This window comes from Dama dama, chromosome 11 (genome assembly GCF_033118175.1).
Source record: "Dama dama isolate Ldn47 chromosome 11, ASM3311817v1, whole genome shotgun sequence".
Classification (NCBI taxonomy): Eukaryota; Metazoa; Chordata; class Mammalia; order Artiodactyla; family Cervidae; genus Dama; species Dama dama.
The window spans coordinates 50,078,196-50,105,218 of record NC_083691.1 but is presented as its reverse complement, the minus strand read 5'-3'; the positions used below and the strand labels follow the sequence as shown (position 1 = coordinate 50,105,218).

The 27,023-nt window shown below is 40.6% G+C and overlaps 1 protein-coding gene across 1 annotated transcript in view; it reads right to left on the bottom strand.

The window, feature by feature from the left end:
• The window catches only part of CTNNA2 (catenin alpha 2), a 1,329,932-nt gene that overhangs the window by 98,605 nt on the left and 1,204,304 nt on the right, over positions 1 to 27,023 (bottom strand). The window contains exons 10-12 of the mRNA XM_061156261.1: positions 9,950 to 10,042; positions 9,213 to 9,369; positions 4,142 to 4,342 (exon numbers count right to left, since the gene is read on the bottom strand). Coding sequence (XP_061012244.1) covers positions 4,142 to 4,342; positions 9,213 to 9,369; positions 9,950 to 10,042 — 451 coding nt within the window. The remainder of the gene's footprint in view (positions 1 to 4,141; positions 4,343 to 9,212; positions 9,370 to 9,949; positions 10,043 to 27,023) is intronic.

The following is a 27,023-nucleotide window of genomic DNA, read 5'->3' as shown; positions in this document are numbered from 1 at the left end:
TGTCTTCCATGTCCTGGATTCTTCCTTTTTTCCCTTTTCTTGGTACCTTCCACTGCTTGCCCACTGTCCTGTGTTCTCTCCCCAAAATAAAATGTACTCTCAGGACAAAGTTTGATAAACTTGTATAAAAAAAGTGACTGCACAAGATTAAAAAAAAAAAAATCAGGAGCAAAACATTAGCCCAAAGGTAGAAATTTGGATATTAGTGATCTGAATAGGAGTTTGGGGGGCTTCCCACGTGGCATGAATGATAAAGAACACCCCACAACTACCTGGCCAGTGCAAGAGACATAAGAGATTCAAGTTCTATCCCTGGGTTGGGAAGATTCCTAGAGGAGGGCATGGCAACCCACTCCAGTACACTTGCCTGGAGAATCTCATGGACAGAGGAACATGGTGGGCTATAGTACATAGGGTCGCAAAGAGTCAAACACCACTGAAGCAACTTCCAGGCAAGAATACTGGAGTGGGTTGCCATGTCCTCCTCCAGGGGGTCTTTCTGACCCATGGATGGAATCTGTGTCCCTTACATCTCCTGCAGGCAGGTTCATTACCAATAGTGCCAGCATAGGAGCTTTTATTTTGAGGATGTGGATCTCCTAAGCATAGCCAGACACAGACAAAGGGAATAATCCATTTTATAAAATCTATATAACCAACAAAACTCTGTATAACCATAAGTCCAGAACTGACCTTATGTTCTTCCTCAAATTCCATGTCTCTAGTACATTCCCCAATAATTCTAATTAGCAACCAGTGAATTAACAGCTAAAGTTTTTTATTAGCTTGTATATTTAATCATTTTTTACAGAGAAATTCTAGGTATTAAATCAGCATATTGTTGTTGTTTAGTTGCTAAGTCATATTTGACTCTTTTGTGGCCCCATGAACTATATATAGCCTGCCAGGCTCCTCTGTCCATAGGATTTCCCAGGCAAGAATACTGAATGGGTTGCCATTTGCTTCTTCAGGGGATCTTCCCAACCCAGGAATCAAACCCACATATCCTGCATTGGTAGGATTCTTTAGCACTGAACCACCAGGGAAGCCTAAGTCACATTATATTATGCATTTTTAAACTTCATGTTCTACATGAGATAGCCAGTGGGTTTCATCATAGCAATGACAAACAGAGGCGTTCTTCCTTCATGTGGAATCAGTGTATATGTCAATTGTCCTACTAACAGCTAGATTTTTGCTTTCATTTCTTTGACAACCTCTCTAGTTACCCATAAAGAAACAATATTGCTCTTGTTTAAGGAAGAAAAGAACCATTGAGGATAGGAGGAAAATAATTTATATACCTTATATATTCTAGTTCTTAGCCCACTAATATCTACATTTCCTTGACATGTATTCCTGTATTTTCTGCTAGTTATTTATAATCTGTCTATTTCAGTCTCTTTTACCTGGCTGCTTTCCTAGTGATCTTCAATAGAGGCTGAAAAACAGAAAGAATCTAAATGCCTTGCTCTTCTTTTCTTTTCAATTAATACTTGGATGGGGAAATCAGAAGCAGGAAGGTGCCTTTAGTTAAGTGCTGAGATTATTCAATCATTGCAAAAGAAAGGCTGAGATGATAATTTTTAAAGATCTGAAAATTAACAAATAAGAGCAAAATCTTGATTAGCAACAATAATCCAGGATAGATTGCTCTGTTTCATTTAAAAAATTCAACCAGAATACTATTTACATTTTAAGACTTTGAGTGAAAATTATGTTAAAATATTTCACTCAACTAAGCACACTGTCCTTGCCTTTATGTAGATTTTGATCCCATGGGTACCACTCCTGCTGTTCATTAAAGCACTCCAAGATGCAATAAGAAAAAGTTCCAGAATGTCTCTTAAACAACATTTGAAGTTTTTGTGTGCACAAAGTCACATGTAAACTGGCTCTGGGTGTCATCTGCTACAATCATCTTTCCAAACAGTTGTGAGCTGAGAATTTTGTCTCCATGTCCTCCATCCTTCTTGGATACTCTTCAGTCAGTGTCAGATTGGAGGGAATGCTGCTATGTATCAGATATACCCCATGAAGCTGAGACTTCATAACATAATAGAAGCAATGGTTCAGGAAGTGAGAACTGCAGAAATGTGAGAGGGTCCCTTTAAGGGTGAATGGGAGTAAAAAAAAAAAAAAAAAAACAGCATATACAGGAGAGTAAAATAATTTTTTTTTAAGATTTTTTTTGAAGGGGACCATTATAAAAGCCTTTATATCTTTATTAAATTTGTTACAATATTGCTTCTGTTTGATGTTTCGGTTTTTTGGCCCCGGGGCATGTAGGATCTTAGCTTCCCGATCAGGGATTGAACCCACATCCCCTGCATTGAAAAGTGGAAGTCTTCACCGGCCCAGGTGGGATGCATGAGACAGGTGCTCGGGCCAGGTGCACTGGGAGGACCCAGGGGAATCGGGTGGGGGGGGTGGGGGGAGGTGGGAGGGGAGATCGGGATGGGGAATACATGTCAAGAATACTGGTCCACTCCACCATGCCATTCCTTTCTCCAGGGGATCTTCCTGGCCCAGGGGTCAAACCCAGGTCTTCCACATTGCAGGCAAGTTCTTTACAGTCCCAAGTCATCAGGGAAGCCCCTAGTTAAAATGTAGATATATTGTATTATTGTCATTATTATTTCTAATTCTAAGTCTGTCAGGCTTCTCAAGAGCAACAATTCCTAGATATGGGTGATATATGATATGACCCTATTCCCTTTCTGCATATATTTCAGAGCGAGCAACCAAAGTCTGTTTACCTAATGTTTCTTCTTGCTATTCTAGACTAGACAGAAGTCTTTGTAAATATCCTTTCCCTGTAGAAGGAAACATATTTCTACTAATATGTCTTACCATGTAGAACTTAGAACACTGCTATATCTGACTTTTCAGAGATACGTCTGTTTTTAAAAGCCTAGTGGGCTCCAAAATCCATGTACAGACCAGAGACACTTCCCACTGAAGCTGAGGTGAGTTCCTTCTATGTATACATAGAACTGGATTTGTCACCCATTCATAACTCCAGCCAATATATAGAGTTAAATTCTATTCATCTTCTCTCCTTCCTTGGACTTTTTTTCTACTTTCATTCCCCCATATATTAATGGATTTCCTTGGTGGCTCAGACAGTAAAGAATCTGCCCTCAGTGCAGGAGACTGAGTTTGATCCCTGGGTCAGGAAGATCCCTTGGAGAAGGGAATGGCACTCCGCTCCAGTATTCTTGCCTGGAGAATTCCATGGACAAAGGAGCCTGGCGGGCTACAGTCCATGGGATCGCAAAGAGCCAGATACAACTGAGCAACTAAGACAAGCACATATCAAAACACAAGACATGAGGGACTTTAGAAAGGGTCTGAAGCCAAGAGATATCAGTTATATCAGGGCAAAAACTACTGAAAATAGGTCAGTCATTGACATAACTATCCAAAGTTATGGGCTATTGTGTTAACTCAGTGGAAACAAGTCTTTTTTCCATCTCAGTGCATTAGAGAGCTATGACAGGCTCTCTGTCATAAGTAACTATCTCTCATCACAACCAGGATTCCCCAGAGGGCAGCCACGTACCCCTGAAAGAAGATATGCAGACCTTCACCAGTGGAGTTGGGCATATACTGAAAGTCTAGCCCCTTTTCAGTAACCACTACCTCCTGTGATCACTTCATATCCACGTACTACTGGAAGCCTTTATGCTTTTCCCCGGTTGTGCATGGTCCTCTCTCATAGTCCCATCTTCTCAAGAAACAGACAGAGAAATGTTTTTCAAGTTCAAAATTCCAAGTTCCAATCACATACTCACTATTCTCTAGACTCGTGACCTTTTTCCAGTCTCCTATCTCATTCAAAATTCCATTTTCATATTCATAATGGGAGATAATAAAAAATCTGCCTACTTCATAAGGTTCTTGTGAGAATCAAATGATTATACACAAAAACTGTAGAGTAGTATATACTGCAAAAACAATAAATTGTGATTCTGCTAAAGTATTCCAATTCAAACTCAAGAAATAAAGAGTACCAATTTTATGATCATGTGTGATTTAGAAGCATAAAGATCTACAGGAAACAATGAAACAGATTTATTCAGGTATGGAAATTCATCATGGGTCTGACATTTTGGTCGAATCTAATATCCATGGTTACCTGTCTCAGATAGCAGTTTTGTAGCTTCCAGCACCTTCTCAGTATAAACACCAGCTTCATAGTTCTCCATCTCAGCATTGATGATGTGTATAACTCGAGCAGCCCGGCCCCTGATGGCCCCTGCGGTCCGGTCCAGAGTGTCCACATCCCCTTCTTGAAGGGCGATCACACATTTGTTCACATCCTCCAAGATATGATTTTCTGTGGAGAGGACATATCCACATTTATATGATTTTATATCACTGGTGGTGGTGGTTTAGTCATTAAGTTGTGTCTGACTCTTACGACTCCATGGACTTTAGCCTGCCAGGCTCCACTGTCCATGGGATTTCCCAGGCAAGACTACTGGAGTGAGCTGCCATTTCTCTTTCCAGGGAAATATTCCTGACCCAGAAATCGAGCCCTGCTGTCCTGCATTGCAAGAGTATTCTGTACCGACTAAGGTATTAGGGAAGCCCTTTATGTCACTGACATACTTAAAAACCAATCGGAAGGCTTCCCTTGTGTCTCAGTGGTAAAGAATCTGCCTGCCAATGCATGAGACACAGGTTTGACTCCTGATCCGGGAAGATCCTACATGCCGTGGGGCAAGTAAGCGTGTGTGCCACAACTACTGAAGCCTATGCACCCTAGAGTCTGTGCTCTACAACAAGAGAAGACACTCTAATGAGAAGTTCGTGCACCACAGCTAGAGAGTAGCCCTCCCTCATCACAACTAGAGAAATGCTCGAGGAGCAATGAAGACCCAGCTTGGCCAAAAATAAATACATAATAAACATTCCAAAAGAAAAGAAGAAATACTGAATAAATATGTCCTTTGAAAGGGGACAATTATATATTTTTACTCTAAGGTATTTCCAAGAGAAAGAATTCATTAAGTAAGGAGATAGAGGGATGATGTTTCAACTAGAAAACAACATAGAAGGGAAAGTAATAATAGAAAGCATGTGCATTTCAGAGAGGGTTACACTGTGGGGGTGAACCCCTTAGGTACTTTGGATGTTACGCCTGAATGTGAAGCATAGTTTTTAAAATCATAAACGATTTGCTGGCAACATAAGTTTGTGATAAACTTCCTTAAATTTTTGCAGCCTTATTCTTTCAGAAAAGATGTAATCATGTTAAATCACTGATGACCAAATGACTGCATTATTATTAGCTCTAAAACTACAGTTTCCAAAATCATAAGCAAAGTTCAGTCTGTGAATGTTTTAAGGGAACAAACTCAAGACCCTGGAGTTAAAAAAAAAAAAAGTAAATGAAAGAGGAAGAGGTAAACAAAACAAAACTTCCAGACATTATGGGACCGAGTTAATAGCTTTTTCAGATCTTAGATGCCTGTTATTTTGTGAGCCAAACCCAAGAATTAAACTGTCACATGGTTAAAGCCAAGACGCTCATCTTAAGACACTATTAAAAATGGTAGTTTTTGCCCAGTGGGAAAAGTTTAAGTGCTCTAACACAGTCGTTTCACTTTTTTATGAGCCCAGACCACATCAGAAAATTGGTTTCGCTCCTATAATGTTAATAGCTAGCATCATTGCTCCCCAAACTTGCTGCTTTTCATATGGACAAATTAAGCACTCAGACATACAAGTTCAGGTAGCATGAAAAAAAGAAAGAAAAACAAAACTACCTCTTAAAAAAAAACCTTTTTTATTGTTGCCTCCAAAATAGAGTTTCCTGCTAGAATAGATATTCCCTTAAGAAGAAACTGATACATAAAATGCCATTAATGCCATTTCAAAATATCTCCTGGGCCAAACCTGCAATTTACTGATGCAAATGTTTTGGCTCCAGCTTATAGAGGAGATGAGACGTAGTTTCCCCAACTACTGGGCTGCATCCACAGTCTACCAGCAGGACAGAGTGGGCTGTGTCAGTATTTGTCAAGCCCATCTGTGGAAAGGTGCCTGCTGCCTCCGATTGTCAAGTCCAAAGGCACGCTCCAGCGGGTCCTGCCAAGGCCGGCTTCCTGACAGCGCCTGTTCCTTTTCCTGTCATGGCATGCCACAGCACTTGTACCACTGCGGTTGGACCGTACAGCGTTATCAGCGGAAGCCAAAGCCTTTTCGTGTTGCTGGTAATAATGAGATGCACAAAGGCACAGCAGGGAGAAAGGTGGCAGAGAGGCAGGCCCGGTGGAAGAAAATTAAGAGAAGCTTTGCGTTATTGAAACAGCCTGAGATAAGACTCCTTGCCTGGCTTTTTTCTACCCTCAGAAATTTCTGTACGTGCATTTAAAGAAAAGGGTAGGTTGGGAAAGTTTTAAGTTCTGAAATGACTCCTCTTTGAGAAAGGTAGTATGTAGATATTTTCTATTCATTTGTAAATAGGGAGGGGAGCAGAGTAAGATTTCCAGGGGCTGTTAGGATTGCTATGTGAGATCTGAGGCTGACTGGAGTCCCCCTCTCCCTTTCTGGGAACCCTTATACCCATCCTGGCAAAGATTGACTAGAAACAAGAAATATCTCAGTCTTGGTGTCCAGTCTTCTGTTCTCCACCATTCGGATCCCCAACATGCCTAGTCGAACAATTTCTAAGCATCTTCTGAGAGATGCACTTCTTGGATATCTTTTGCATTGTTAGGACTCATGTATCAGGGAAGCAAAAAATTCCATGAATGGCAACGCATTGAATTCTTTATCAGCCAACTCCTGGACACAGGTATGTTTAAATGAATAGCTGCTTTGACAAGTCATCAAAAGTAAAGCACCTTGGGAATGAAAAACAAGTCAGGTTTCTAAAAGGGAAGAGAGAGTGGACCCACAGTACTACAGGGCAGGAGAGAGCAGGGGATTAGAGGTGGGGAAGGGAGCTGCAGTGAAAGCTGGTAAAACACCCTTCTATCCAGACTTGCTGAGAACTATATAGATTCTGGAAAGAGGATAATCTGGATTATAATTCCACCTCTGCCAAGTTACCTACACGTTAGTGACTTACTTTTCTCAAAGGAAGATTCAGAATAGTGATAACTGACATAAAATTTTGGTGAGAATGAAAGCAAATAGCAGAAAATCAGACAAATAACAGATACTGTCAACTACGAATTGGCACTTGCCATGGGTGCTTGTCATTTACTCTACAAGGATTCAATCATGTGCTGTTGCAGCTGCTGACCTCCAACACCCCTGAAGGAGTACAGGGAGGAGAGCAGAAATGAGGCACTCTGTTCTCATGGAAAAACTAGTAGTGCAGGTCTTCAGATAGTCAGATAGTCTCAGGAGCTGATTTTATGAGCCTAATTCTTGTATCTCTTTGTATCTGCTGCTGTTGCTAAGTTATGTCAGTCGTGTCCAACTCTGTGCAACCCCAGAGACGGCAGCCCAGCAGGCTCCCCCGTCCCTGGGATTCTCCAGGCAAGAACACTGGAGTGGGTTGCCATTTCCTTCTCCAATGCATGAACGTGAAAATTGAAAGTGAAGCCTCATATCTAGAAAAGCACAAAATTCCTTCAGGGTGACAATTGTTTCTCGTGACTAGCAGAAGCTTCGTGAGACCAGCAGAAACTTTTAAATATGAGCTTAATTGCATGTACTCCCCCTTTACCAAAGTCACACATATACTATCCTTTGCCCCTACCTGTTTGGAGCAGTTTCCCTAGAGCTATCTGAGGTGCTGTCTCCTGGGCTGCAGCCCTCATTGCCCAAATAAAACTTAATCCGCCACTCTCATGTTGTGCATTTTTTTAAAATTGACAGCACCAAGCGTGTGTTGGCTCATTTTTCCCCTCTCCCTCGACTTTCCCTCCATGATTTTAAAGTTGGCTTTTCCATCATCCTTCAGATCTACAGGTTCAACTGTACTACTCTTAGACAAGCTTTAAATACAAGCCCAGTGGGAATTCATTGTCAGTTTCTTGGTGAATGGAAAGACTACAACTAGAGAAAAGTTTCCAGATACACTAAGCCTGCCCCAGAAATCCCTTTCCCTTTGTTGCAGTCAGGCTCCATCAGCCTGGATCCTGTGAGTTGTGCTGCAACCCCTCCCTCTCAGACCTCGGTAAGCTCTGGTCAAGGCCAGGGCACATGAGTTGGCAGGTATGATTTCCATACACCTCTGGGTAGAGTCAACACCTGGTTAATTTTAATTTTTAAGAGCCATTTGGTTATTTTAATGCCTCACAAGGGAGTTGAGACTTCTGGTGACCTCCTTCCTCATGCTCCCACAGAGACTTCTCCACATGAATTGGGCCAAATCTGTTTGGAAAAAGGCCTGTGAGCTGGCTGGTAGCCCACTTTTGAAACAGCATTGATGAGCCCTGTTAAAGGTAAAATTGACTACATGGTTATTCAAATGTACTAACATCCCTTTTGTTAGGCTCAGTCATGTTTGACTCTTTGTGATCCCATGGACTGTAGCCTGCCTATGGGATTTTCCAGATAAGAATACTGGAGTGGATTGCCATCCTTCAGTCTGGCTTCATCTACAAAGCATTAAGTCACAATTTCCAGTGATGATGAGTTCTGTTTATTTTCACTTCCTTCCACAACCTCATGGTCAAGTGCTCAAAACCTCAATAGTTCCTAAGTGATTTCTAATGGGTTCATTTGGTGGCTAAAATTTTTTTCCCAGCTTATCAAAAACCTACATAACTTCATTCACTCGGGCAGGGCCGGGGGCGGGGGGGGGGGGGGGGGGGGCGGGGGTACTTAACACAGGCAAATTGGGATAACTAATTGATTTTTTTGATTTTTCAACATAACCAATCTCATATTCCACACTCTTTTAGATGGGTGATTTAAAAGATGCAGCAAAGGCCATGCTATTTTAAAAACTCCAGGAACTAGAAAGGAGCCTAGATCTACTTAAACAATCTTTCAGGTTTCTAATATCTATAATCAGAAAGTTGTGTTTTCCCCCCAAATATTTTGACTCGATGTCTTGAAATAATGTGCACAGCAGAGACAAATTTTCAAGAGGGTGTTACAATCACAGTTGCAGAGATGATTGAAAGCTCAAAGGGTCAAGGAGAGCACTTGAAACACAGACCCATGACACTTGCAAGATATTCCTCATCTCATCTTGTTCTCTTCCTTCAACTACCTTGTAAGGGCCCGTTTGTGATTACCTGAGACGGAAAGGAAGTCATCCACTGAGGTGATGTCATCCACAGCCTCTGTCAGCACTCGAACTTGCTTTTCCCATTGGTCTTTGAAGACGTCCATGTTGTCCTGAGCAACTTTGCTCTGCGGCCGGGCAGCCAATGTGAGAGCTGCGTTGATGACCTATTTGTTAGAAATAATCCATGGACATATGGATTACAATCATCAAAAGAGGAACAAGCAAGTCAAAGACCATGTTGAAACCCTGGACCTTGCAGCTTCGGCAGATAAGGGGATTCTCAGTGTTTGGGAGGACAATCAAAACATGAAAGATGGAGTAGGTTATCAAATACTAGTCTTTTGTTTGCTCTTCTTTTTTTAAGATATAGGTTTCCAAAAGTGTATATTAAACCAAGTCTTTTTAGCACAGATGGGGCAGAAATATAACTCTTGTTCTCCTCGTACAAGCATATAATTTTGTGAGGGAGACAAAGTGAATAGATATGGAGTGTTGAAATAACAATTCAAGACAAGTAGAAAAAGTCAATAGGGGTGGAAAAGACAATAATCACTACAGTAATTTTGGAGAGACTGGAGCAATTAGCAGTTCTTTTTGAGAAAGGCAGAACCGGAAATGTCCCTGAATGATGAGTAGCACTTTCCAGGAAGAGGAAAGAGGACAAGGCAAGGAATGAGTGACAGGAAGGCTGGAGTGCACAAGACCCAAAATATTGGCTTTGAAAACAAAGTGAATGAGGCTTACCTGAGGACACAGGCTGTCAATCTGAGTGGCTGCCATCCGAACTAATTTCACCCCTTCCTCATTGTTGGAGATGGAACAGGCCAAATTGGCAACCTGTATTGAAGAGGATTAGAGTGAAAATGATGTTAGGGCCAAGGGAAAATAGGCTGCTGTGTAACTTTGCACCATCCCTGGAGAGTGCCACATCCAGGAGAATCCTTTCACAAAGAAGATAAAGGGACCCTTTTGTGATCAACCAAATATTACTCAGCCTTATGCCAGTAGGCATTTCTGCCAGAAGAGCAAAGTGTTAATAACAAGTCATTGCTTCAAGATTCTTGAGTACACACAATAATGCATTTTAACTGGGCTCTTCTTAACTCTCTTCCCCTCCATCTATACTCTCACTTGAACCTCCTAAGGCTCATTATTGGGTGCAGGCCACTGTGATTTTGGCCACATCAGTACTAAATTCTGAACAGTGAGAGAGATGCCGCAGGAAATACTTTTGATTTGAGACTCAAAGTAAACTAACCCCAAAGAACCCAAGATCTGCCTGGTACAGTCTGTAGGGAAAATGTCAGTCCACCAGGAGTCAACTCAGATGCTTTCAGGGGTGAGGGAAGTCTGAGAAGTGTGTAAAAGGGCTAGTATAGTCCAAAAGGCAATGGAGGAATTAGAACATGTAAGTCTAGTATAAAGGCATTCAAATTTGGTATTTTAAACATATTATATCAACCAAAACAGCTGAACTGGATTCAAATTCCCAGGTCAAGCATTTCAATCTGTGTCATTCCTTTTCTTCAAGGAGTTAGAATTGGTAATACAAGGTCATATTGACTGGACAAGGTCAATAACACATAAAGCTATGATCAAAACACTGAATGTCTCATGAAGCTAGTGTCAAGAGAACAGGAAGGTGGGGATTAGAAGGGGCAAAGGAGAAGGGAAGGGCTGCCAGGGCTGGGAGCAGGAGGGCCAGCAGAGCAAGTGATTAGCAGAGAGAATCCTTGGGAGCCTCCTGGCCACCTGCCTTTGTATCTGCTCACTCCTGCCTTTCAAAAGCAGATCACTTCCCTCAGTTCAGTTCAGTTCATTCACTCAGTCATGTCCGACTCTTTGCGACCCCATGAACAGCAGCACGCCAAGCCCTCCTGTCCATCACCAACTCCTGGAGTCCACCCAAACCCATGTTCATCGAGTCAGTGATGCCATCCAACCATCTTATCCTCTGTCGTCCACTTTTCCTCCTGCCCTCAATCTTTCCCAGCATCAGGGTATTTTCAAATGAGTCAGCTCTTCACATCAGGTGGCCAAAGTACTGGAGTTTCAGCTTCAAAATCAGTCCTACCAATGAATACCCAGGACTGATCTCCTTTAGGATGGACTGGTTGGATTTCCTTGCAGTCCAAGGGACTCTCAAGAGTCTTCAACACCACAGTTCAAAAGCATCAATCCTTTGGTGCTCAGCTTTCTTTATAGTCCAACTCTCACATCCATACATGACCACTGGAAAAACCATAGCCTTGACTAGATGGATCTTTGTTGACAAAGTAATGTCTCTGCTTTTTAATATGCTGTCTAGGTTGGTCATAACTTTCCTTCCAAGGAGTAAGCGTCTTTTAATTTCATGGCTGCAATCACCATCTGCAGTGATTTTGGAGCCCAGAAAAATAAAGTCAGACACTGTTTCTACTGTTTCCCCATCTATTTGCCATGAAGTGATGAGACCAGATGCCATGATCTTAGTTTTCTGAATGTTGAGCTTTAAGCCAACTTTTTCACTCTCCTCTTTCACTTTCATCAAGAGGCTCTTTAGTTCTTCTTCACTTTCTGCCATAAGGGTGGTGTCATCTGCATATCTGAGGTTATTGACATTTCTCCTGGCAATCTTGATTCCAGCTTGTGCTTCTTCCAGCCCAGTGTTTCTCATGATGTACTCTGCATATAAGTTAGATAATCAGGGTGACAATAGATAGCCTTGACGTACTCCTTTGCCTATTTGGAACCAGTCTGTTGGTCCATGTCCAGTTCTAACTGTTGCTTCCTGACCTGCATACAGGTTTCTCAAGAGGCAGGTCAGGTGGTCTGGTAGTCCCATCTCTTTCAGAATTTTCCACAGTTTATTGTGATCTACACAGTCAAAGGCTTTGGCATAGCCAATAAAGCAGAAATAGATGTTTTTCTGGGACTCTCTTGCTTTTTCGATGACTTCCCTATTACACCCTTAATGCCCTGGGGGGTTTGAATGCACTGTGCAAGCATATAGTATCTAATGTGAAAGAACCATTACTGTGGAGCAGAGGAGAAGCACACAACTGAGATCAATAGGCTCAACCTACTGATCTTAACAGATCTAAGACCTTAACAGTTCTGTTAAGTCATGTCACATACGGAGGACCATTTCCTTATCAGCAAAAGGGGATGGGAAAAACAGTGATACTAGGGATATATTTTAAGTTTACCGCAGTGAGAATATATGCTATGAGAAACCACAGATTAAGTTCCAGAAGTTATCACATCATTTCTTACATTTTACAGTTTACCTTTGATTCTTCAGATAATGTTCATTATGTTACTTGGTTTTCAAAGAGAAAGACAAATATGCCTTATTATACCCATTTACAGGATACTAAACCCCCAGGGTATGAAGAGGTTCCTTGGAGGCAGAGCAAGAATTAATAATGCAGCTTCTTAATTTCTTTTTGTTATATTGTCTCCACTCTGCTTTTTTATTAATCTTTGTTATATTTATATTCTAGTGTGTTTTTATATTCCAAATGCCAGAATAACTGCGTGGCATAGAATCGGTGCTCAATACATGTTTAGTGAATTAAAGAATAGCCTTTTAATAGCTTTAAAAAAATTGTATATAGTGATTTGGAATACATAATAAGTTGAAGATACTCTTAAAGTTGTTAGTCCTTTAATTTAGCTGGACAAATTTTCACATTAGCTTCTAGCACATGCTTTCCAACACCATGGAGCTAAACAAAGGCTCCCATATTCTTGTCCATTGTTTGAGACCAGAATGCAGTGACCCTGTCCATGATGACATGAGAAATCAGGATGTCGTGATGAATTTTCCAGAAAGATATATGCATATAATTTAAAATTCTGTCTTTTAAATGCTTTGCATTTCCTCTGTTGAAAATCCTTTCATTTTATGAAATGATGATTTTGGATGATGCTTTTGTTTGCTCTTTATCATCCTTGTTTGGTATGTAATAGAGACCTGAGATTACACTTTTGCATTGCAGTGGATAATTGCTAGAATTTGGCATAGAACTATATAAGGACAACAACATGAAAACTTTAAAATGCTCCTAGAAATCAGGTCTTGGGTAATATTTGTTTGCATCTTTGTAAGATGAAAAGTAAGAAAATGCCAGCACTCTCAATGAGATAAAGGTGGTAAACAAAGTATTCAATGGCTATTGACTTAAAAATATTAATAAATAGAACAGAGAACCATATATTATGTATCTTTTGATGGAATGATATAACACTACCTATGAAACAGTCTTGCCAAAAGCAACAACAAAATACAAAACATAAAAATGATCAATCTTGGGATAAATTCTCAATTCACAGAAGTCCAAGGGACAAACATGTAAAATAAAACCACATGGATGCACTTGTGAAAATCCTAATAGTAATAACTAGTGGAAAAATGTCAGACTTTTGTGGATCCTGAATAGGACAAATAAACTATAATCATAAATATGTAAGTAAGTAAGTAAAGTCACTCAGTCGTGTCCGACTCTTTGTGACCACATGGACTGTAGCCTACCAGGCTCCTCTGTCCATGGGATTTTCCAGGCCAGAGTACTGGAGTGGGTTGCCATTTCCTTCCCCAGGGGATCTTCCCGACCATGGGATCAAACCCAGGTCTCCCGCATTGCAGGCAGATGCTTTACCATCTGAGCCACCAGGGAAGCCCTTGTAGGTAAATTTGTATATATGTACATTATAAAACAAAGAAATGTAAATATTGACTAAATATTGGATGATATTACAGAGTTAATGTTTTAAAACATCCTAGCAATACTTGTTATTTTATTTAAAATGTCCATAGCTTATATATATATATATATATATATAACAAGATGCCTTTGGATGAAGTGATAGATTTGAGATTTGTTTCAGTTTTTTAGAGTAAAGGAAAGGTGTCTCCACACCTTTAGTAAAGTATAGTATAGTATAGTATAGAAAAAATAAGACTGGCTATTAGTTCATAATGGTTGAAGTTGGGTGATGGTATATGATGGTTTATTATATATGCTCTACTGTTGGATATGCTTGAAATTTTCCATAATAAAAAGTGTTTTTTTTTTAAGTAGTAACTGCAATCTATTATAACACCAGTTCTGGTAAAATTCTTTTTTGTTGTTTTTTGCACTTATACAAGGTTCAAGGGAGCCCAGTAAAAGTCAAGGAGAAGCCTGAGTGTGGTTTGGAGGTAAGGCTTGCAGACAACAGAAGAGTCCCAGCCTGGAGAAGGGACTATGGTAATGCACATATAAGCCACAGAGGTGGCTCTCCAGAGCACGCAATCTCCTGCATGTGCTGGTGGCAGGACCCCAGGCAAAGCTGATCCTGGTAACAGACTGGGCTCCTCACATCTCCTGTGTGAGGGAAATGCCAATCAGTAACATTTGTATATATGCTTCTCTTTGTGTATCTTTTGAAATGAGTTTTTTATCCTTTGTTTTAATAAACTCTATTATGGCTCAAATCTAATGTGAGAGCCTCACTGCACGAGAGAATCTTAGTAAGGGGAATAGTGCTAGCAACACTTAGCAAAAATAAAGAGCTGGCAACTACCAATAATGCTTTAATTATTTATTCTTTTTAGTTTATTAATCTGTAAATCCTAAAGTCTGGCAGCCTCTGCTCTGCAATATACACCTGCTGCTTTTTTTTCAGTCGCTCATTCATGCCTGACTCTTTGCAACCCCATGGACTACACCACACCAAGCTCCCTTGTCCTATCTCCCAGAGTTTGCTCAAATTCATGTCCACTGAGTCAGTGATGCCATCCAACCATCTCATCCTCTGTCACCCTCTTCTCCTTCAGCCCTCAATCTTTCCTAGCATCAGGGTCTTTTCCAGTGACTCGGCTCTTCGTATCAGATAGCCAAAGCACTGGAGCTTCAGCTTCAGCATCAGTCCTTCCAGTGAATATTCAGGACTGATTTCCTTTAGGATGGACTGGTTGGATCTCCTTGAAGTCCAAGGAACTCTCAAGAGTTTTCTCCAGCACCACAGTTCAAAAACATCAGTTCCTGGGCACTCAGTTTTCTTGATGGCCCAACTCTCACTCTCACATTCTTACATGACTACTGGAAAAACCATAGCTTTGATTATATGGACCTTTGTCAGCAGCGTGATGTCTCTGCTTTTTAATACACTGTCTAGGTTTGTCACAGATTTTCTTCCAAGGAACAAGCATCTTTAATGGCTGCAGTCACTGTCCGCAGTGACTTTGGAGCCCAAGAAAAGAAAATCTGCCACTGCTTCCACTTTTTCTCCATCTGTTTGCCATGAAGTGATGGAACTAGATGCCATGATCTTAGTTTTTTGAATGTTGAGTTTGAAACTGGCATTTTTACTTTCTAAGTCCACTTAAAATCAGAATTTCATTTGCCATGTATTCTAAACACCCTCAAAATATTTCCAACATGATGCTAAGAATTTCACTATCTCCAAAGGCAGGCTTGTGTATTTTAAATTAGTTATGGACTTAATCCAAATCCTTATCTTTCTTATTTTCTTTTGGCTTGCCTTTGTGCTTCTCACTGGACCCACTGACATAGCAGTGCCTCTGAATATGGTTTTATATATTGTGATTTTGAGAATTCTGGCATCCAACACTAAGTTTCAGTCCAGAAGTGACTACCAGTCAATAACACAGCTTTAAATGCCAGTGAATATTTTAACACCAGTGCAAGACGACTGCACACAGTAGAAACTTAATGACTGATTTGATCCATTGAAGGAGGGCATGGCAACCCACTCCAGTATTCTTGCCTGGAGAATCCCATGGAAAGAGGAGTCTGGTGGGCTACAGTCCATAGGGTCACGAAGAGTGTCCAATGTGCACTCACACACAGACACATACCTATTCTTTAACTACAGTGTTTATGTTATGATATCAGAAACTTTCTAGTGAAATAAAATGTCCTATTTTTCAAATCACAATATTTTCTCCTTTAAAAAAATTAGCACGATAGTCTTCCTAAGGAGATGGGAAAGGGAAGGGAATAATAGACTAGAATCAGTAGACATTTGAAAAAAAAAATTAATGAGTAAAAAAATAAATAGACCATTAATAGATCAGTGTTATGAGACTGTAAACCAAAACTGAGTGATATGGTTATATTTACTAGAATTTTAAAACCTGCTCAAATCAACTAAACAGGTAACATTTACAAGCTGGAGCAGGCCTCTGCTTTCTCCACTCCTGAACTGTTTACAACTTAGCTCGGCAACAAGAGTCAATTGCCTTCCTAGGAGCTCAGAAAACAATAAAGTCAATCATTAACTATTAAATGTTGGGCTATTTAGATTGATTTGTGGTTTCTGGAAGTAACTAGGCCATGAGTAAAGGTGGCATAGCTCCTTGGTGAGCTAATGGTACTAAATTTCCCAAGACTTTCTCAGGAAGGAAGCCCGCCTCCCTGACTTCTGAAAGCATAATGGATTTGGGTAAGTAAAAGCTGAAAAGACTGAGTCAAGTCTTCTATACTTGACTTAGTGGCTTAATAACTGGTTATCTTGGAGTATAGCAGCGTTCACTAAATCGTATGCTGCTGACTACAGGAGCTTTAAAGGGTTCTGAAAAAAAAAAAATGTCCAGTAGTTCTGGCTGGGAATCAATAACCACATTATGGAGAGATAAGATACCCATCTTCTGATACTTTTCTGATTGCCTGCTTAGCACAATTTCATGGACTCACGTTCAAAGACTAGGATACTTTTTGCTCTTCTGGAGCTACACGGTGTAAATAGGTGGGGCAAACAATAATATCATTAGCAGTTTTAGAAAGACAATAAACTAACAGGGACAGCTGATGCTGATTCTCCTAAGAAAGTAACTTGCTCCTTAAACAGAATCTGTATAATTAGCATCCGTTTCCCAACCCTTTAATCATCACCTTGGCTGACCAAAAACAGAGTAGAGGTACTCCAGGGACACAGACGGCAGAGTTAAAACTGACAAAATCAGAAATGTGTGGAGCCCTCACAAAAATCTATTGTGACTATTTAAAATGCAAGATGATTTTAATCAAACACACATCAAAAAACACTACACAGCTCAAATTCTTGATGAGCGGAACATCACAGCTATCAAATTATCTGTTTGATTTTATTCCTTGTTGATCTATTTTATTTATTATTTTTTTATTTTCAAATTTTTATTGGAGTATGTGTGTGCATGCTCAGTCGTGTCCAACTCTTTGCAACCCCATGGACTGTAGTTCGCCAGACTCCTCTTGTCCATGGGACTTTCCAGGCAAGAATACTGGAGTGGGTTACCATTTCCTCTTCCAGGGGATCTTCCCAACCGAGGGACTGAACCCATGTCTCTTGTGTGTCCTGCCTTAGCAGGCCATTTCTTTACCACTAGCACCACCTACGAAGCCCTTATTGGGGTACAGATGACTTAAAATTTTATGATAGTTTCTGCTGTACCGCAAAGTGAATCAGCCATTATTTATACATATATCCATTCTTTTCAAAATGCCTTTCCCATATAGATCATACTCCATACAGGAGTGTCATGAAGAGTTCCCTGTGCTACACAGTCTGTCTTTGTTGCCTACCTATTTTATATACAATAGTGTGTATGTGTTAATCCCAAGTTTCTAATTTATCTCCCTGTCCCCAGCTTTGCTCTTGGTAACCATATGTTTGTTTTCTATGTCTGTGAGTCTGTTTTTGCTTTATAAATAAGTTCATTAGTATCATTTCTTAAGATCTCACATATTAGTATAATTATATGATGTTTCTTTCTTTCTCTGAGAAAAATGTGGGTTTGTGTGGACATCACATACAGAACGTAGCTCCGTCTCAAAAATGCCATAGCTTTGTTTGAACACTTACCAAGAAAAGTCAAAATACCTGGAAGGCTGTGCCTTAATTAGACATTTAAAATCTCTGCTAATATAGTTTTTAGGCATTTAACTCCAAAGTGATATGAGTTGCATCAGAAAGACAAGAACGTTTTCTTATTTCCTGGTTCTGGAAATCAAATTACATTTTTAAACATTTATAATTCTGTTCAGTTCCAGACACCAGCACATATTCAGTGCATTCAACCCCCATATGCTTTATCATTTCATTAATTTTTACAGCTTCAGGTATCATATGAGTGTTTTTAAGAAGAACCTACTTTTGAAATAAAGCAGAACAGCAATTCACAGGTTTATAAAGCACTTGCTTCTCGAGTTAATATTTCATTATCATCATAAATTTGAGGATAACTTGAATCTATTTATTATTAAAGGGGAGTTTATGGAATTTCCAATCCCCACAGTCACATGATCATATAAAATCATAAAGAGAAGAGACGGTGATGCAAATTCCAGGCAAATGTTATTCTCTATGTAATCATCTCAGTGAAGAGTGCTTTGGTCTCAATCTGAAGATTTACTACGTTACCTGTCCTGATACTATTAGGACACAAAATGGTGTTCATATACCTATCCTGTATAGAATTTTAAGGTTTCTACAAGACATACCTCCTATATTACAGTTGGAGAATATTTTAATTCGGTTAAGAGACAAAATGATATGCTTATGAACTTCCACAAAGATGGACACAGTAGATTTACTGGCCGCCTTCACAGCTTGATTGGAAGAGAGCCCAAAAGGTCTGGCTGCCCCAGAAAATGTTTGCAGAAGTGTCTCTCTTTCATGCTGAGATATTATAAAATCCTTTTAAAATGTAGCTGCCTCAGACCGAGATGAGTTTATCAACCAGATTATCAGTAACGGGGTTTCTGAAGGACTGAGGAGGCTTAGGCAACAGGGAAAATTTGATCAGAGAAGGATGGCTCAGGAGAGGTTGGCAGCTGAGGGCGGCATGAAGACACAGGATAGGGAGAAAATGGGAAACACTTTTTCTTGCTTTTGTTTTAAAGGACCTCACTAAAGCATCTGATGCTCTTGATTATTCTATATTTATTTTTTAACGTCGTAGGATGGTCAAGAGCCTCAGTTCTGGAGGCAAGCAGCCTGAGGTTTACATATTGCCAACAAGCAAGGTACTTTGTCTACATTAGCCTCAGTTTTTTCAACTATAATACAAACTAGTCCTCACAGATAATAGACGACAAACTAGAGGTTACCAGTGGGGAGAGGGAAAGGGGAGATAGAAATGGTGGGGTAAAAATTACAAATTATTAGGTATAAAATAATCTACAAGGATATACTGTATAACACTGGAAATAAAACCAAATAGACTACAACCTTTGAAAATTGTAAATCACTATATTGTATAGCTGTAACATATAATTGGACAGCAATAATATTTCAATTAAAATGCTTCTATTTTGTAAATAAAGTCATTTGTATCATTTTTTAAGATTTCTTATATAAGGAAAATCATACAATATTTATCTTTCTCTGTCTGACTTACTTCACTTAGTATGAGAAACAGACTCTCAGAGTTAGAGAATGAATTTACAATTACCAGATGGAAAGCAGGGGGAGAGCTAGATTGGGAGTTTGGGATTAACATGTACACACCACTGTTTTTTTGTTGGTTTTTTTTTTTTGCAAAGATTTTTTTCTTTTATTTGACACCAAAACACAAGCAACAAAACAAAATCAAATGGGACTAATCAACTTCTGCACAGCAAAAAACATCAGTGGTCTGTAGTTTGTCACACTACTGTATTTAAAACAGACAGCCAACAAGGACCTACTGCAAAAAAAAAAGTTAATAAAAACAAACATACTGGTGATAAGGTTGAAATGAAAAATGATTAGAGTTCTTAACCCAGCATCCTGCAAGGATTTGACAAATGTTATTTTCATACTGTGCATTAAATTGGAAGTCCAGTTTAAAATAAATTAAATACTTTAAAAATACCAATCACTAATGTATTCAGCCATTCAAATATTGAGTACCCTAGATGTGTGGTATACTGAAGATACAGAGGTGATCAAATTAAACATTATTTATATTCCCTAGAGAAGCTCATATTTAAATTATATAAGTATATACACTTTATAGTTCACATAGTGAAGATTACGACAAAGGAAATAAAACGGAAGCAATGATAGAGAAATAAAGGAGGTCAACATTATGAATGATCATTGATTGCACCCTTCAGTTATAATTTTTATAAAGTTGCAATCTTAGTATGTATCTTTGTATCACTGCTCAATCTTTTACATTGCAAATACTTTTCAAAGTCTATGTACTTATAGTTAATTTTTTTTTATAATTGAATAACATCCCCAAATGTTTTTGCTGTATTATTTGGCAAGTCATTTTCCTGTTGCCATACATTTAAAGGACTCTCCAATGTTTGCTATTACCCAAAACAGAGTAACATATATCTTTAGGCATCCAATTTTTGCTCCTGTCAGAAGTGGACTTTCTGGGTCAGGGAAATATGATGCTCGTTTACATATGGCCATGTGCTTGCTGAAAGGTCCCCACGAGGAAAGATTTACTAATTCTCCAGTGTCACCAGCATTACATCCTACACTCGTCGATACTGTTTCTCCTTGCCTTTTTGACCACCACTTAACCACCAACCTTCATTCTACAAACCACAGTGTAAATCAGGATTGCTTAAAAAGTCTCTTCATGGTTTCCCAGATACACTGTAAATTCTTGCAGGATGGAAGCCTCTACTATACGTAACAAACAGATGGGATCACAGGTGTGTGTGTGTGTGTGTGTGTGTGTGTGTGTGTGTGAGTCACTCAGTCACTCAGTCATGTCTGACTCACTGTGACCCCATGGACTATAGCCCACGAGGCTCCTCTGTTCATGGAATTCTCCAGGACAGAATACTGTAGTGAGCAGCCATTCCCATCTCCAGGGGATCTGCCCAACCCAAGGATCGAACACACATCTCCTGCAGAGCAGGTGGATTCTTTACCATCGGAGCCATCAGGGAAGCCCTGAGATCAATAAAGGTACTCAATCCTAATTTTTTGAATTTACTGAATCTTCCTTCCTTGGACTGCAAGGAGAGGAAACCAATCAATCCTAAAGGAAATCAAGCCTGAATGTTCACTGGAAGGATTGATGCTAAAGCTAAATATCCAATACTTTAGCCAACTGATGCGAAGAGCCAACTCACTGGAAAAGACCCTGATGAAGGCAAAAGGAAAAGTGGGTGGCAGAGGATTAGATGGTTAGATAGTAGCACTGACTCAATGGACATGAACTTGAGCAAACTCAGGCAGATAGTGCAGGACAGGGAAGGCTGGCACGCTGCAGTCCATGTGGTTGCTAAGAGTCAGACATGACTGAGCAACTGAACAGCAACAACCAATCCCACCAATTCCCTTTATGTGGCATAAAGTAGAACCCCATCCAACTCGTCATAACCTAGTCATACCAAGGAGGGCCCCGAGTTCTATGATCTGGAATTTGGCCCAGTTCTCTGGGCCATCCGTTCTGTACTTCATCATCAAACTGGCATTCAGAAGCTAAGACCAAATGAAACTTATACCACATCCTGCCACACGGTGCTGAGAAGCAATTTCTTCCTGGTCCCACTGGTCTTTGTACCCTGGCTGGTACTTTGACGTCTCTGAGAACACAAATCCGCATTCCTAGGGCTCCTCAGGGATGCAGAACAGCCTGTGCTCCAGGTACACACACACCACTAGCAAATTCTGTTTGCATGCCTCTGCCCAAATTAAAGTGATCAGTCTGTCCTGGTGACTCTAATGAAGGTAATCACCAGCTCACATTCTCATGAACAAATTGATGTGCCCACTTTGTAGCTGAATCACTCAGCATAAATCCATGTCCTTCATATATAAAACCTACAGTAGCTTAAAACAATGCAATAAAGCATCACCTAATGTCTTCTTGATGCCTGTTCATCAATAATGTGGTTGTGTGTGAAGGATAGAAGAGATTTAGAGTGTGTTATCTAAAGTCATGAAATGAATGCAATACTCTTTTAATTACTGTAGGCTTTCTGGGATTTTGTTTTCTCAGTCCATTTACTGAGGAATTAAATTATTACTCTCACTACTATTTGGTCTCTCAGAGTCCCATGTAAGTAAATAAAATCTTAACCTATTTCCAGGGAATAAAACATCGTGACCTTCATAGATGTGAAATGACTCCCTCACTGCCTGTGAGTGGGGCCAGAGCTCCAGGTTCTGACTCTAGCAGTGGAGAAGGGATGTGCTGAATTACCCAGAACTTGACTTTTAGCAAGAGCCAGGGAGTGTCTGAAGCAGATTCAGATAATAAATGAGTACAGCTACTCTCTATAGCTTGGTCTTAGACATTTCAAGATGACAAGTAGAGGGTTGGAGTCAATGCCATAACCACTGTGAGGAGGAAGGACTCTAACCAATATTGAATTTGTGACTTCAGCCCCATTTCAAGAAGATTCCAACTTGATGGGGGAACTGGAAATCCCTACTTCCTTCATTTCAATACCCCAGGGTTGGATGGTTTGTTTGGGGGCAGGGGCAGGTGCCTCCATCAGTTAAATGCTTAGCAATCAGCCAAGGTTCAAGTCAAGGTCCACACGTCTCTGATGATGTCCCATTCACACCAGCTGACAAAAACAGATCTCTCTTTTAAATCTCTTCAGGCTTACTCTCTTCCCTACTGGTGGCTACTTACCAGGCACTTTAATTCATTATCTGTGGTACATGCAGATGGATAGATGGGTGGGTGGGTAGATACACACATATATAATTAAATATTCACATACACAAAGATATTGCACATTTCAATCTAATTTCAACCTCCTTGAGAATAATGGTTGTGTTTTATTCATCCTTGTGGCCCCTATAGTTTCCTGTATAAGATTTTGCTCACAACTGGTATAAATGTGGTTCCAGGGCAGCTTTTCTATCTTAGATGTTTTCTTGACCTCTGCTCCCACCTGCTTTTACCTTCATAGAGTCCTCTTCCTTCTTATCACCATTTACCCAGCAAAGGATGCTAATTGATCAAAGTATTCACTGAAGAAATATTCTCCTCCTAGAGAAAATATTCTCGAATATATTCCTCCTAATATAACAACTTAACTCAATTAAGATATTTCTAAGTCCGGAAGAACTTCAAGGAAAAATGTACAGTGTAGAGGCTTCAGGTTCCCAAGGTAATTTGTTGGGGGAACTATTTAAGGATAGGGAGTTCCTGTCATCTTTATCTAAAGATTCTTCTGTCTTTTCCTCCTCTGAACATTTGTTTTCATAAATAACGTCTTATTGTAACACATCTTTACCCATCATTACATTGTCCCTGGCTACTTTTGCATGATAAGGGGAGAGTAGTTATGGTAGAGACCATAGCATCCACAAGCCAAGAACGAGTGCATGCTAAGTCACTTAGTTATATCTGACTCTTTATGATCCCATACACTGTAGCCCACCAGGGTCTCTGTTCATGGAATTCTCCAGGCAAGAATATTGGAGTGGGTTGCCATGCCCTCCTCCAGGGGATCTCCCAACCCAGACATCAAGCCCATGTCTCTTGTGTCTCCTGCATTGGCAGGCAGGTTCTTTTCCACTACCTGGGAAGTGTTATCTGGGAAGCCCCAAGCCAAGAATATTTACTATCTAATCCTTTACAAGACAAGATTGCCTCTGAAGGCTGGCTGGAGCCAGGGGATATCCACTTTCAAGGTGGCTCATTCACTGGTGCTGACACTTTTCCATATGGCCAGTTAGTAGAGTGGCAAAATGCAGCAAATATATGATGCTGTATTGAATATCTGTGTTGGTTTTTCTGTGGGAATTTTTAATAAAGGACCAAGCAGTATATTGATGTTAATTCTATGTTACTAGGAATTTAAATAAAAAATGAACATAAATAGCATTCAAAAGAAAAAAAAAAAAAAAAAAGATTGCAAAGTTCTAGTTTAGGTGAAAACCTGGGCAGAAACCACCTCTTTTATCAGAACTGTCAAATATGCCAGTGCACCTTCAAATCAGGAAGTGGGAAAGCTATCAAACTGTGGCATTTATGGTACAAGTCCCATCAACTTAAATAATTAGGTCAGGAAGGGACAAACATTCACAGTATAAAACATGTGCCCCTTCCAGGTCTACTTTCTACTTAACAACATTAAGTTCTGAGACAAAATAGTAATAATAATAAGTAATAAAAGGAGTGTGAGAAGCTGTAAAAAGTATAGACACCTAGAATGACTTCTAGAATGTTTTCCATGATTCACACCAAGTTTGTTGGTGAAGAGAGTCAAAAGAAGCAGATATGAGTCAACAATACCATGTGGCTTCTGTCCCAGTGTAGTCCCATCCACCACCCCTTCCTGAAGCTGGAGGATCACTCTCCACTCTCTGGGCTTCTCTGACCTAACCAAGATAATTTCGCAGCTTTCATCTATAACTATATCCTCCTTGAACATCCACTTCATCTTTCAGCACTCCAGCTCTACCTAATCCCTTCCAAGTCTTTACCTGGGGCTTCACCAGTCTACACAGGTAGCTCGATCAAAGATCTAGAGTGTATCTTTACAGTAGGTACTGTTCCCCCTAGGGGTGCCTTGGCAGACCTTATGCCTAATCACTGCAGTAGGCATTGTGTGGAGGAGAAACATCAGAAACTTTGTCTCACAACTTCAAAGGGCTCCCAAGTAGACTAGAGCAGCCATGTATGGGGGTGAGGGAGATAACCTGACTCTCATCCTAAGGGAAGAGATTGAAGAAAGACCTTCAAATCAGTCCCTTACCCTTAGCAGTTCCCTCCCAACCCTTGGGCACCTATAAAAATTCTGCTTCCTATCTTCACTGGGCTTTCCTTGGGGTTCAGCAGTAAAGAACCCACTTGCCAATGCAGGAGACGTGAGTTTAACCCCTGAGTCAGGAAGATCCCCTAGAGAAGGAAATGGCAACCCATTCCAGTGTTCTTGCCTGGGAAATCCCAAGGACAGAGGAGCCTGGCAGGTTACAGTCCATGGGTCCACAGAGAGTTGGATAAGAGACATAGAGGCTAAACCTGACCTGATGCTGGGAAAGATTGAAGGCAGGAGGAGAAGGGGACGACAGAGGACCAGATGGTTGTATGGCATCACTGACTTAATGGACATGAGTTTGAGCAGGCTCCGGGGGATAGTGAAGGACAGGGAGGCCTTGTGTGCTGCAGTCCATGGGATCGCAAAGAGTCATCCACAATGGAGCAACTGCACAACAGCAAGCAACTACACAAGAGCAACAACCTATTTTCATTTCTTCCTGGAATCTTTCAGTCCATCAAATCTGCTTGTCCCATTTTACCTGTCCTCCATTGCCAGCTCTTTCTTTACTTCAGATCTCTCTTGCATTCTTCCGTAAGTTCTCTCATAAAGTTCCAGTCCTCCCCACTAGTGTCTGGGTCCCAGTTTGTCTGGGTGAAAATTAGAGTTCTCATTTTCCAGGGCTTTTCTCACCCTTATTTTGCATAAAGTGTTAGTGTCTCAATTGTGTCCAACTCTTTGCTACCCATGGCCTGTAGCTCGCTAGGCTCCTTTGTCCATGGAATTCTCCAGGCAAGAAAACTGGAGTAGGTAGCCTTTCCCTTCTCCAGAGGATCTTCCCAACCCAGGGATTGGAACTGGGCCTCCCACATTGCAGGCAGATTCTTTACCATTTGAGCCACCAGGGAAACCAGGTGGTAATCCAAGTCCCTTAGTCAACACAGAGGAAAAGACAGACAGCGCTCAAAGTCTGCTGTGCCCCGTACTCATTCAACAATGTAGACAAAGCCATGCATGTGTAGAAGCATGCTCAAACCCCTTCCCCCTTCCACGTGTTTATGCTCATCCTTGTTCTACTTTCTTTACCTGCCTTCACATTCTGGTTCCTGATACCTGATTCAAGTTCTCCTTTGCATAACACCTATGAGTAATTTTTTTTTTCTGAGCTATTCAACATCATCAGCTGAGTGGATATACTCTCCCTCACTTCCATTACAGCTGCAGCTATGATAGTTTTTTCTTACCTCTGTCCTGACACACAGTCAAATTCTCCAGATTTCATGCACAGGCAAAGTTTTTACAAGTCTCTCCCAAGGTGGAGAGTCCCTTGAGGAGGGCCCAGCAATGTCTTCCTTCTATGGGCAACAAGTTGTACAGGTGTCTACAAACATTCCAGTGCCTTGCTCTGCTTTGAAATCAAACACACTTCTATGATGTCCAGAGAACAGGACAGAGTTGTGCCAGAGAGCGAGCAGCAGAGTTAGTTCGTGTGACCTGGGAACCATCTCTGAAAGGGCCCTGCCACAAAGAGTCCCTTTCCTTCCAAGGTGACCTTCAAGAAATCACCGCCACTTTATTGGTCAATAGATTCAGCCATCACAGTCCAGTGTTGTAACCGGGCTTGAAACCCAGATGCAGACCAGTTTCCTCTGGGCGCCATCAGAAGACCATGGCCATGGGTATGTGAACGGAGCAGCTGTCCTTGAAAAAGTGCATGTGGGTCCCCACCCATGGTTATGCTCATAACCAAGACTCAAAGGAATAGGCTGAGCCCACAATGCTCTTCACATGTGCCTCGGCTTAGTGATTTTCTACCAGAGGGCTGCTTTTGCTATCATCGCCTGTGGGTCACCTTTTTTCCCGAGCTGAATCAGTCATCTGAGTGAATGGTCAGTCAGCCTGACCTTTCAGTCTGCTACATAATAAAGCTAAAGATGGCCTTCTGAGGAATCGTCCCAGAGAAAAGCAAATCAGAAGGCAATTCTATGCATCTTCTTGTTTCTGTTTAGTTTTATGCTTTCTGGGCTAGCTGATTATTTAATGATTGCCTTTTGCCTGAAATAGGCTCCACATTATTTTTCCCATGAGATCCAAGTTTAGCAAACATATTCACTGTGGGAACACCAATAATATTGTGAATGTACACACAAAGAAAGGGATAGAGAGAAAGA